At 45.4% G+C, this 12,983-nt stretch overlaps 1 protein-coding gene across 1 annotated transcript in view; it reads left to right on the top strand.

Moving 5' to 3' along the window:
* LOC123764459 (sialate:O-sulfotransferase 1) overlaps positions 1 to 9,492 on the top strand; it is a 538,431-nt gene extending 528,939 nt beyond the window's left edge. The window contains exons 4-9 of the mRNA XM_069316129.1: positions 2,134 to 2,221; positions 4,706 to 4,842; positions 5,104 to 5,263; positions 6,259 to 6,347; positions 6,495 to 6,648; positions 7,590 to 9,492. Coding sequence (XP_069172230.1) covers positions 5,118 to 5,263; positions 6,259 to 6,347; positions 6,495 to 6,648; positions 7,590 to 7,818 — 618 coding nt within the window. The 5' untranslated portion in view covers positions 2,134 to 2,221; positions 4,706 to 4,842; positions 5,104 to 5,117 and the 3' untranslated portion in view covers positions 7,819 to 9,492. The remainder of the gene's footprint in view (positions 1 to 2,133; positions 2,222 to 4,705; positions 4,843 to 5,103; positions 5,264 to 6,258; positions 6,348 to 6,494; positions 6,649 to 7,589) is intronic.
* Positions 9,493 to 12,983: the final 3,491 nt, after the last annotated feature.

Here is a 12,983-nt window from a genome sequence, read left to right as displayed (position 1 = left end):
CCACTTGTGCCTCTACAACTATGGACCACTTACGGCATCTTAACTAGATACTTGTGCTAATATTGGTGTAGACCAAATGATTACATTATCTCTTCCACTCTACCTTTCTAACTCCGGCGGTATCAGTTAAATAGGTTAATTATTGGTTGAAAAAGCATGTACATTTTTAATTTGTCATTCCTTGATCCTTTATATGTAGTGATGATATGTTTGTTTGTTTGTTTGTGTTGCTAGTTACTTACGAGAGCTGCGATCCGTTAGTGATCCTTAACAGTTGTTGAATCTCACTGCTGCTCTTCATAGTCACATCCACGTGGCCTAGCACCTGTCATGCATCAGTCACATACACGTGGTCTAGCACCTGTCATGCATCAGTCACATACAGGTGACCTACAGGATCTCCAGCTGATCTTAAACATAGGAACACTACTTAACCCCTGTTGGAGTCTCCAAGGACATGCAAATATTTGTTGTTATATAATTTTCAAAACAAAAAGCCATAACATCACTCAGACATTTACATTTATTCCTCCCATACTGCTATCCCCATGTACACCTCATTATCGCCCAGAACACCTCACTGTAGCCATCAATACCTCACTCACCCATCAATACCCAATCAAATTATTCATTCATTGTACATATATGTGAACTTGATTGGGTAAATATAAATAGTAGCGGCCTTGTATAGGTAAAATAGGCCTTCTGATGATGATGATTGATTGATAAAGATTAAGCCACCTAAGAGGTGGCACGGGCATGAATAGCCCGTAAGAGGCCTTCTGCAGTTACCGTCATTCGTATATTCTCATAACCTTAATAATATAAACGTCATCATCCGGTCGGCCGAGCGGACAGCACGCGGGACTTGTGATCCTGTGGTGCTGGGTTCGATCCCAGGCGCCGTCGAGAAACAATGGACAGAGTTTCTTTCACCCTATGCCCCTGTTACCTAGCAGTAAAATAGGTACCTGGGTGTTAGTCAGCTATCACGGGCTGCTTCCTGGGAGTGGAGGCCTGGTCGAGGACCGGGCCGCGAGGACACTAAAAGCCCCGAAATCATCTCAAGATAACCTCAAGAAGATCCCTAATGAGGTCTGCTCCACCAAGAGGGAACGATGCATTAGCCGTTGGGTTGGGTGAAATCAGTAATTTCCTTGATATTTAAAGCAAATTAACTATATTCTGTCAAAAATATATCCTATGAAAACCTAAATTCATTTAAAGTTAGCAACAATTGGATAAGTTTAGATTTAGGAAAGACTTGGGTAAATACTTTTTTGGTAACGGGGTTGTTGATTTGTGGAACCAATTATCACATAACGTGGTGGAGGTGGGGTCCCTCGATTGTTTCAAGCGTGGGTTGGACATGTATATGAGTGGGATTGGGTGGTTATAGATAAGAGCTGCCTCGTATGGGCCAATAGGACTTCTACAGTTACTTTTGTTCTTATGTTCTTAAATTGAGTAACGCCAAGGCCTAATGACCGGCATAGGGAAAAAGCAAAATTGCCTGTTACTGGGCTTTGTTCTACCACTAACGTGGCCTAGCACCAGTCATGCACCACAGTCACATCCACGTGGCCTAGCACCTGTCATGCACCAGTCACATCCACGTGGCCTAGCACCAGTCATGCGCCACACTCACCAAAACAACACAGCGGCGCCCTGCCCGTCGACGTGGTCTGATCCATAATTTCCAGCACAGGAGTGTCGCGGGAGGATGAGAGAGGCGACGGCCTTGTTGGAGAGACTCCACGGCAGCGTTGAGAGACTCCCTGGTGAGTACTGACCTCCAAAGTACTGGCCTACAGCACAACCCTGGTGAGTACTGACCCCCAGAGTGACCCCGCAGAGTTCTGGCCTCCAGCACAACCCTGGTGAGTACTGACCTCCAGAGTGACGCTTATCGTTCTAACCTTTTGTATCCTAACATGACCTGCCAAGCCACTTGGACTATTGGGTACAGCGACGGCTTCCCTTCTCGCAGGTCGGTACAACAAGGGAAGCGAATTACCTACATTGTCTTCCTCTTACTCTCGGCAGCAAACTCGTATGTGTCCGACTTTAACCTTAAGATACATTCTTGACGTTGACCCAATTTCCAGGACAATTCTTGCACCCATCTTGCAGGAGACGTGCTGGAGGTGGACCTGACGAAGGCGTCGTGGAGGCCGTGGGAGGCGGACCAAGATAAAAGATGTAGCACCTACGAGACGAGGTAATGAGTAACTCCTGCCACTGTACTTACCCTCAGTGTTTATGTCAGGTTCAGCCAGTTTATTGTGCACTATAATCATGCTGCGAGTGATAGGTATTATACACCCCGCCAGCGGTAGCGTAAAAAAGGATGAAAGATGCTGCAAAACGTCCTAAGCAAACCCCAGTTGCTGTTAGTATGTTTTTGTTGACAGTTTTTCTGTGCAAGATATGTGTACTTACTGTGACTGCTGGCAAGGAACACTGTAACTGGTGGCAAGGAACACTGTAACTGCTGGCAAGGAACACTGTAACTGCTGGCAAGGAACACTGTAACTGCTGGCAAGGAACACTGTAACTGCTGGCAAGGAACACTGTAACTGCTGGCAAGGAACACTGTAACTGCTGGCAAGGAACACTGTAACTGCTGGCAAGGAACACTGTAACTGCTGGCAAGGAACACTGTAACTGCTGGCAAGGAACACTGTAACTGCTGGCAAGGAACACTGTAACTGCTGGCAAGGAACACTGTAACTGCTGCTTGTTGCAGCTATCGTTTAGGTCATAACACGCTCAACCCACACATCTCAAAATATAGAAGTAACGACCTTTCGGTCCGTCCTGGTCCGTTATCAGGTCCTGTAAATAAAATGTGTAAGAGAGATTCAATGTATAAGGTAAGATTGTGAGGTGAAAGGCGATAAAGCAACATGTGTACCATAGTTAATATTAATAAAAAAAATGCAGTAAATAGTAAGTGGTGAAGTAAGCACAATATAGATAGCAACTGTAGAGAAAGAAAGAGAGAGCATAGAGGAGCTAAATCTATGTCAGATCATGTGTGTTAAGAAGCTTAGAGCATTTAAGTATGTACTGAGAAAGAGAGGCGTCAGTAGCAACAACGCCAGGTTCATGCTGGGAGGGTTGTGTATGAGATTAGATCCCATAAGACAGCGTCTGTGAAGAGAAAAGGCGGGAAAGATTATTTTAGAAGGAGGCCAATCAATAAGACGATCGATCAGAGTCCCTATCATAGCATAAGACAGCTTCTGTAGACTTAACATTTGTTTTGTGTTCATTTAATGTGTCAGTACTGCCAGTTTCCCCAGAGTATTTCACAGGACAAGAACAGGAAACAGAGCCACCAGCACTGGAAGCAGGAGCGGCGACGAGCGCCAGATCTCACTATAACATTGCTCCCAACACTGTATTACACCATAACACGCACTGTTTATGATTTAACGCTATACACCTTAAATTTCATTACATTTATTTTCTTTATCTGTGTGAAAAAAGTTGATACCGTGCCCAAATTTATTGCATTTTTGTCCTTTTTGTTGTTTTTAATTTCATACGTGAGCTTGCATTTTCCTCTAATGGGAAAAATATCCACGCGGTGTAGGGAGTAAGGCTCTATTGTACTCACCTAGTTGCACTCACCTAGTTGTGCTTGCGGGGGTTGAGCTCTGGCTCTTTGGTCCCGCCTCTCAACCGTCAATCAACAGGTGTACAGATTCCTGAGCCTATTGGGCTCTATCATATCTACACTTGAAACTGTGTATGGAGTCAGCCTCCACCACATTGCTTCCTAATGCATTCCATTTGTCAACCACTCTGACACTAAAAAAAGTTCTTTCTAATATCTCTGTGGCTCATTTGGGCACTCAGTTTCCACCTGTGTTCCCTAGTGCGTGTTCCCCTTGTGTTAAATAGCCTGTCTTTATCAACCCTGTCGATTCCCTTGAGAATCTTGAATGTGGTGATCATGTCCCCCCTAACTCTTCTGTCTTCTCTTCTATTGTGTGTCCGTCTTTGTCCACACACTTTACATGGGATTTAATTCTTCTATCAAGCTGAACCACCAGAGAGAGATACTCATAACCTAAGTCGCGTTCAAGTTGTTACAACTTTATCAGAATTCTCTTAAATGTTGACCAGACCACACACTAGAAGGTGAAGGGACGACGACGTTTCGGTCCGTCCTGGACCATTCTCAAGTCGATTGAGAATTAATTTAGCCACGTTATTGTGACTCATCGCCTGCATTCTCTTAAATGTCCAACACAAATGTTTTATTTAAGTTTCAAAGGTGACAGGCAAGGATTTGCTGGCTTCAGTTTCCACTCGTCTAATTTGTCTGAGAGGTCTCGCTAATAGCACTGTTTAGGCTTCTTTCTACTTGACAGCCTAAGACTTGGTTCAAACATTGTCTTTATTTACTGCAAGCTACAGCGTTCCTTGAATTTCTTCACCTTTACCAAACCCAAAAATTTATTTATATATTGACTATGACAAGACTTGATAATGGTCGAGGATGGACCGAACCATCGTCGATTCTTTCTTTTCCAACGTGTCCACTGGTCATCAATTTTTTTAATAATTTACATTTCATTGTATGTTGTGATGTAATGACAAAATAATTTCACGAGGGTAACCAGACTAACACTGTGTTGTGGTTCGGGGCGTGGATGGTGGTACTAACCAGACGTCCACTGTTGTGCCACAGGTTCGGCCGAGGGCTGACGCCGGCGCTGCTGGTGTCGGCGCCGTGTTCTGGCAGCAACTGGCTCCGCTACCTGTTGGAGGGAGCCACCGGCTTCTTCATAGGCTCTTCCTACAACGATACAATACTCTATGAGGCAGGTGAGTGACCTCTATACAACGATCCAATACTCTACGAGGCAGGTGAGTGAGCTCTAGCTACACTAGTACAATAATAAGTAACTATAGGGCACAGTTTGCAGTCCCCCGGTGCGTAATCATGTATAAGGATAATCATTTATGCTTTCTCTAAACGTAGTATAATAAACACTACCCAACACTCCAAGCCAGTGGGTGCATGTGTGTTAACGCTGAAGAACTGAGTACGATGGATCATCTCAGCGTCGACTGTGACTCCCACAGGGTTCCTGGGGGAGATGGACGGGATGGACGGAGGGCGGACTATAATGCAGAGGACCCACGGGCCTGCCTTCTACCCAACCTACATCCACGACCTGCAGGACCGCCACGAGCATATCAACTCCAGCCTGCCCACCGTCCTCCTCCTCCGAGACCCTGCCAGGTCAATACCACCATCTATTTCTTTTGTCAAGACACTTGCTTATTAGTTTTCTAGGCATATATACTCGGGGGCGAGGATAAAATTATTCCTATGCTCTCAATCTCAGAATCTGCTTTTAATCCTAAAAGAAAATTACTGTCAGTTATGAATCTCTTGCGCTCATCTTTAGAACCTCCATGAAGACCAGATCACACACTAGAAGGTGAAGGGACGACGACGTTTCGGTCCGTCCTGGACCATTCTCTATCGACTTGAGAATGGTCCAGGACGGACCGAAACGTCGTCGTCCCTTCACCTTCTAGTGTGTGGTCTGGTCAACATACTTTAGCCACGTTATTGTGACTCATCGCCTGCAACCTCCATGAACACTGTCAGTATTTATGTACATCGTTTGTAAGCCTTAATTATACACTGGGTATGTGTATACACAGAGAGGTGTATACTACTACTCGGTGCATATACACTGAGAGTTTATTTCACATAGTTAAGACTATTCTTGCTGGATGGTCGGGAAGCTCTTTTTCTTGCCTTAGCCTTCCATAGGCTGATTGGCGGTAAGCCTAACACTAAACCAAAATTGATTACATATCTGTGATATATATTTCATTCACCTGGGCTCTAGGGGACTCGAACTGCCGACCCCACCAGCGAGAGGCAGAAGTACTATTGACTAGAAGCGCCTGGCGGTGTTGGCGGTTCTAATCTCCTAGTGCCTAGGTGAATGATGTTTATTTCCACGGTAGAGTGGTTGACAATATATATTATAATATAAAATAATATATATATGCCCAGTTGCTTGGTATATATCCGTAGTGTACCGTAGTGTACCATTCTTTCTTGTGGGTCAGTTAGCATCTGTGGTGGCCTTAGTGACCCTCCCACAGTCGATAAGGAGTTCATGACTTATTAATCCATGATCCCAGTAAACAAAAAAATATACAAATAATGGTAGAAAGAATTCAAAACTGTGCATAGAACAACAGTCTCCACTGCAGGACCATCATCTCCTACTGGAAGCTCTTCAACCTGGAAGGCAGCAACAAGCACCTGGACGAGATACCGGCGGCCAGGTTCCAGGGTAAAGGTTAGTGAGCTTCGCTCTTCATTGGTACAATTTACCTTTTTACATTGAGGATTAGTGAAGTATATTACCCAGTTCTCTGGCTGGTGTTTTGTGACGTTACTGAGGGGCAGACGCTCTGGGTATGACTCCAGGTTTGTCTCTCGATAGACTTCCATGACTTCGTGAGTGAGGTGACGTCACTGTGGGAAGAGTTGGCAGCAGACCGGCTCTTGTGGTGCTCTGGTCCGCTCTACGTCATCCACTACGATGACCTGTTACGTCACCCCATCTACCACCTCCGCCTTCTGCTGCGCTTCCTCAGGTAACCTCACACACACTCTTCCACAACCTTCACAACTCTCAGTTAATTATTTGATTCATTTCAGTAATCACCTTGCTTTTGTTTCCAATTGTTTAATTTTCTATATTAAAGATAATGTCTGTTCGAGATTGAAGGCGAGATGGTTGGGGCTTCTCCTCACCAAACCTTGCAGGGTTCTTGGTGTTAGTCCGGGGATGATCATAGGCGTCAAACAGGTGGGGGTCTGAGGGAACCCTGGAGGACAAGTGTGGTTGAGAACCATTATCTTTGACAAACATGCCAGCACTAGAAGTGTCGAGTAATACTCACCTGATAAGTGATAGGATCCAGGAGGCATAGACGCCGTGGGAACTAGGAGCAGTGACTTATTGTTTAGGTGGTTATCAGGGACAAACAGAGGAAGGGAGGGGGTGAAATTTAGTTATAACTCAACTCTGAGAACACGAGGATTCCTCGCCTAGTTTGAAGAAATCCACTTGTGGATTTCTTAGAATAGAATAGCTAGAATGGAACCACACCCAAGTCAGTGGAGAGTCAGCTCCTTAGTTCACACGTGGTTGGCTGGATTCTGAAGGCCTAAAAATTTATGTCTCCAGGATTGGCTAAGATGTGTCAGAGAGCCGGAGATTTTGGGTACAACTACTGATGGGAAATTCGGGAAAGTTTGTGTGGATTAAGTCTCTCGGGGCAGGAGGAGTGATAGGTTGAGACAGGGAGAGATACTGTACAACTGTGGTCTATGAATTACTACTACAATGAAACTTGTAAGATGGTAAATATATACACAGGCACACAGATGGAATCATACAATACACCTTGGGGTATCGCAGATTTAACCAAGCGCTCAGGAGTGAGAATTGTGGAGATCATTGAGTGGAGGACCACAGCCTGTAACTCCTAGCTAAATGTGCCACCTCTGCCTCCCTCCCTCCCTCCCACAGGATTCCTGTGGACGAGGGAAGACTATTCTGTCTCTCCAAGCACATAGACGGGTCCCTCAAGAGGACCACCACCACCAGGACCATCGACCCCTTCACTGAAGACGAGAAGAAAATGTTTGCAAACGTCGTCAGAAGGATCAATCGCCTCCTGCTGGTGCTGGGCTACCCGCAGCTCCAGACCAATGACTACACCACCCATGCTAAGCTACCCACAGCTCCAGGCCAATGACATCACCCATGCTAGGCTACCCACAGCTCCAGGCCAGTGACATCACCCATGCTAGGCTACCCACAGCTCCAGGCCAGTGACATCACCCATGCTAGGCTACCCACAGCTCCAGGCCAGTGACTGTTACAGAGCTGTGAGATTTGTTGGGGTTTAATCAAGTTTAGTTTACTGCTGCTATGCTCCTGGGCTGCCTTATTAACTTAAAACTTACTATCTAGCAAGCCCACCAGGTATGGTGGGTCAAGGCCCGGCCCCCAGGGAAGTTGCTCCCAAAAATTTATCTGTTAAAGGATATGAATAAATCCCCCCCCCCCCCACATTGGGCACAAAGAAATGTATGTGTATTTATTACTTCTTTAACGACATAAAACTCCTTCCCTCTTCATGACAAAGCCCCTTACACTTTACATTTACATTATGAACATAATTCCCATTTGACAGAAGTAGAGGTTCTCAAACAAAATACTCTAGGTAGGCCTACATGTTTTAAGGAGGTACAAGTGTCCCTTAAACTCTACTCTTACAAAACATAGCAAATGTAGAGAAGGGATAAAGTTGTACACTAATAACACATTAATTAACTGAGAAAGGTGGCCGGTACATAATAAGACAAGAGGACTTCTCAGGTAATATCCCAACACTCAACAATCTACATCCTTCCTAAACTAGTTCAGCTACAAATTAAATCTACGTTCTTATGCTGCTCCAGAAGAGACCAAATGATCATACTGCAACTGTTCTACTCTGACACTCGTGCAACCACCACCAATCATTACATTGTCATAAAATATATGATGTAACCTTCTAGCTGTCTATTATTTACTAATTTACTCCCCACATTAATTGAAGTGGGGAGAAATGGAGGATTCCTCCCCACCAAGGGGAAAAATATGACTACTTGAAGTGCAAGTACTGTTTTTTCAGAAGGTTCAGTTAATCAATAAAATGCTCCTAACACAATAATTGCATACAAAGTACATGATATAAAGCAGTTCTAATAGAACTCAGAACAATCTTCAGCATCTCTTTCTTCATGTCATTGTCATCTCTCTCCATGAGTAGGCGACCAACCTACTCATGAACTCCAGACACCAATCAGAACGCCTCGAAAGACACCAACGTCGGCTATGACTTCACATACTCACTTGGGGACTGTCAGCCTCAAAGATCTCAGTATATAGGCAGGACAGGGCAACAACGTCTCTTTCTAGGCGATTAACAATGCACAAGCAACAGGGCTCCATCAAGGAGCATTATAATCTCACACAACCAGACCATCACCAGAGAAATCTTAACAAGCAACACAGAAATTATCGATAGATACAGTAGATACAGTGACAGCAGGAGACTCGACATCAGCGAGGCACTACACATTAAAAAGTCAACACCAGCAATCGACAGCCAATTAATACATAATTACATTCTACCCACTTCAAGACCCCTAAACAACTCAGGAGCAAGAACAGAGAACACGCAATGTACCTATTGATTCATGTTTTGACTATGTAAAATTATCTTTGCTAATTGTTTTACCCATTGATTTGTATTCTGTCACCTCACCCAAAATCAAATATAAGCGTGAAATGGAGTACGTAAAATTTGTCTTTGAAAATGTAAGAAGTCTCTTGCGAAACGCTTCTAGGCGTCAGACCATCAATAAAATGTTAAAATGAACTTTGGAGAGTTAATTTTTCAATTACCCTCGACATTGAAGAAAAACCTAAGACATATTGAGAAGATTCGTGTTAGAATCATTAATCTTACCCTTTCGAGCATATTCAACATTATATATATATATATATATATGTCGTACCTAGTAGCCAGAACTCACTTCTCAGCCTACTATGCAAGGCCCGATTTGCCTAATAAGCCAAGTTTTCATGAATTAATTGTTTTTCGACTACCTAACCTACCTAACCTAACCTAACCTAACTTTTTCGGCTACCTAACCTAACCTAACCTATAAAGATAGGCTAGGTTAGGTTAGGTAGGGTTGGTTAGGTTCGGTCCTATATCTACGTTAATTTTAACTCCAATAAAAAAATTGACCTCATACAGAATGGAATGGATAGCTTTATCATTTCATAAGAAAAAAATAGAGAAAATATATTAATTCATGAAAACTTGGCTTATTAGGCAAATCGGGCCTTGCATAGTAGGCTGAGAAGTGCGTTCTGGCTACTAGGTACGACATATATATATATATATATATATATATATATATATATATATATATATATATATATATATATATATATATATATATATATATATTTATACATATATATATATAATATATATATATATATATAATATAAAATATATATATATGCCGGAATGTGCCTCTGCAGCAGGTGCTGGAGATTTGGGCATGGTCCCTTCAGGTGCACAAGTGAGGGGTGTCTATGCCCCTTGTGTGGAACCTCGGGTCATTCTAAGACGAAGTGTTCTTCATCCCAAACTCTCTGCATCAACTGTGGTGACACCCACCCTGCTTTCTCCCCAGCATTTGTGCCCTGTGTTGTGGTGCTGGGGTTCCCTGGTGTGTTGTGTTGTGGTGCTGGGGTTCCCTGGTGTGTTGTGTTGTGGTGCTGGGGTTACCTGGTGTGCTGTGTTGTGGTGCTGGGGTTACCTGGTGTGCTGTGTTGTGGTGCTGGGGTCCCCTGGTGTGCTGTGTAGTGATGCTGGGGTTACCTGGTGTGCTGTGTTGTGGTGCTGAGGTTCCCTGGTGTGCTGTGGTGTGGTGCTGGGGTTCCCTGGTGTGCTGTATTGTGGTGCTGGGGTTCCCTGGTGTGCTGTATTGTGGTGCTGGGGTTCCCTGGTGTGCTGTGTTGTGGTGCTGGGGTTCCCTGGTGTGCTGTGTTGTGGTGCTGGGGTTCCCTGGTATGCTGTGTTGTGGTGCATTTTCCCCTGGTGTGCTGGGGTCCCTGGTGTGATGTGGTGTGGTGCTGGGGGGGTGGGGGGGTGTCAGGTCCTCATGATCCACAGCATCGCTGGCCGACCAAAGCCTGGCCACGTTTCAATAAGTGTCTAGTGGTAAGTTTAAAAGGCTGGTTAAAACAACGCCAGTTTACTGGGACATGTAAACAGGTCACCGTAAAACACTGAGGACTAACATTCTCCATATACAACTGATGTACACTAATATACAACTGAGACGTTCATCAGAGCAAAGAGCTTCAATACACAGTTCAAATAGTCACATCAATGAACTTCAAGAACTTGAACACATCTATCCCATCAGCTATTAAATCAGTAACGGCTAATACCTAGGACTAGCTGCCACCTGGCTGCCACCTGGCTGCCACCAGGCTGCCACCAGGCTGCCACCAGGCTGCCACCAGGCTGCCACCTGGCTGCCACCAGGCTGCCACCAGGCTGCCACCTGGCTGCCACCAAGCTGCCACCAGGCTGCCACCTGGCTGCCACCTGGCTGCCACCAGGCTGCCACCAGGCTGCCACCAGGCTGCCACCAGGCTGCCACTAGGCTGCCACCTGGCTGCCACCTGGCTGCCACCTGGCTGCTTCCTGGCTGCAACCTGGCTGCCACCAGGCTGCCACCTGGCTGCCACCAGGCTGCCACCAGGCTGCCACCTGGCTGCCACCAGGCTGCCACCAGGCTGCCACCTGGCTGCCACCTGGCTGCCACCAGGCTGCCACCTGGCTGCCACCAGGCTGCCACCAGGCTGCCACCAGGCTGCCACCAGGCTGCCACCTGGCTGCCACCTGGCTGCCACCTGGCTGCTTCCTGGCTGCAACCTGGCTGCCACCAGGCTGCCACCTGGCTGCCACCAGGCTGCCACCTGGCTGCCACCAGGCTGCCACCTGGCTGCCACCAGGCTGCCACCTGGCTGCCACCAGGCTGCCACCTGGCTGCCACCAGGCTGCCACCTGGCTGCCACCAGGCTGCCACCTGGCACAATTGTAAACTGACTCAAGTAACAGTTTGGAGGTGTGATACTTAAACAGTGGGTGAGGAATCTGTCACGTTCTTCAACACAATAATCTATGATCCTCAGTTCCCCCTACATCACCTACCACTGTACTTGCTAATACATCTGTTTAGCCTGATCCATTTACAACAGCATTACTCTTTATAATATGAACACTGTATATTGTTATTTAGTAATAAATAACAACCATATATTGTTGTTATTTAGTAATAACAACAATATACTGGACAACCCGAGGACTGGACGTCTCTCTGGGAAACCAGGGGTCAGATTCACGAAAGCAGTTACGCAAACACTTACGAACCTGTATATCTTTTATCAATCTTTGGCGGCTTTGTTTCCAATTATTAAACAGTTTATGAGCTCCGAAGCACCAGGAGGGTGTTTATAACAATAACAACAGTCGAATGGGAAGTTTTCATGCTTGTAAACTGTTTAATAAATGTAACCAAAGCCGTCAAAGATTGGGGAAAGATGTACACGTTCGTAAGTGCTTGCGTAAGTGCTTTCATGAATCTGGCCCCTGGGGAGCAGCGGCTTGCCAACGATCATGACGGCCAAGAACGACTTTGCTGCCAACAGGGCAAGTCACTCCAACCTTCCTCCTCCTTCACAACCTCAAGATACATAAGGATATATAACAATATGTGTTAAACACATAAAGGAGTCATTTCTATGTACATCTAGCAATACCAACTGGACACGATTCACCAAGAGTAAGGGGTGAGGAAGGGGGGATATGGGAGGAGTTCCAGCAATTACCGGTCGATCGATCGTTTACGGTTTAAAGTACCATATGTTCGCATACCTCAAGTATATAGGTGTACGAACAGCCATAAGCTTCTGCTATTTCACAAAAGGTTACTAATACACGAGTAAGCTAAGCAAGTAATGTGACTAATTAGTTTGACGCAACATACACTTTCCCCATATATTTACACTGGTATGTGTGGTCGTAACTATGGGTCCCTGGTGTCCTGTGTTGTGTTGCTGGTTTCCCTGGTGTGCTGTGGTGCTCGTGGACCTTGAAACCCCAGGAGGGGGAAAGAAGCCGATGTAAATGGCATATTTCATTAAGCAAGGGAGGAAAGAAACCTCGAATAGCGAGCTGTTTCTATATTAGACCATGACGCGCTGAGTTCCCCGGCTTGAGCCAAGTACAGTCCCGAGAGTGTACTCACACTCCACCTTCGGTCCGGAGAGTCGACGACA

This window comes from Procambarus clarkii, chromosome 82, assembly GCF_040958095.1.
Source record: "Procambarus clarkii isolate CNS0578487 chromosome 82, FALCON_Pclarkii_2.0, whole genome shotgun sequence".
NCBI classification, from domain to species: domain Eukaryota; kingdom Metazoa; phylum Arthropoda; class Malacostraca; order Decapoda; family Cambaridae; genus Procambarus; species Procambarus clarkii.
This window is presented reverse-complemented; position numbering and strand designations above follow the sequence as displayed.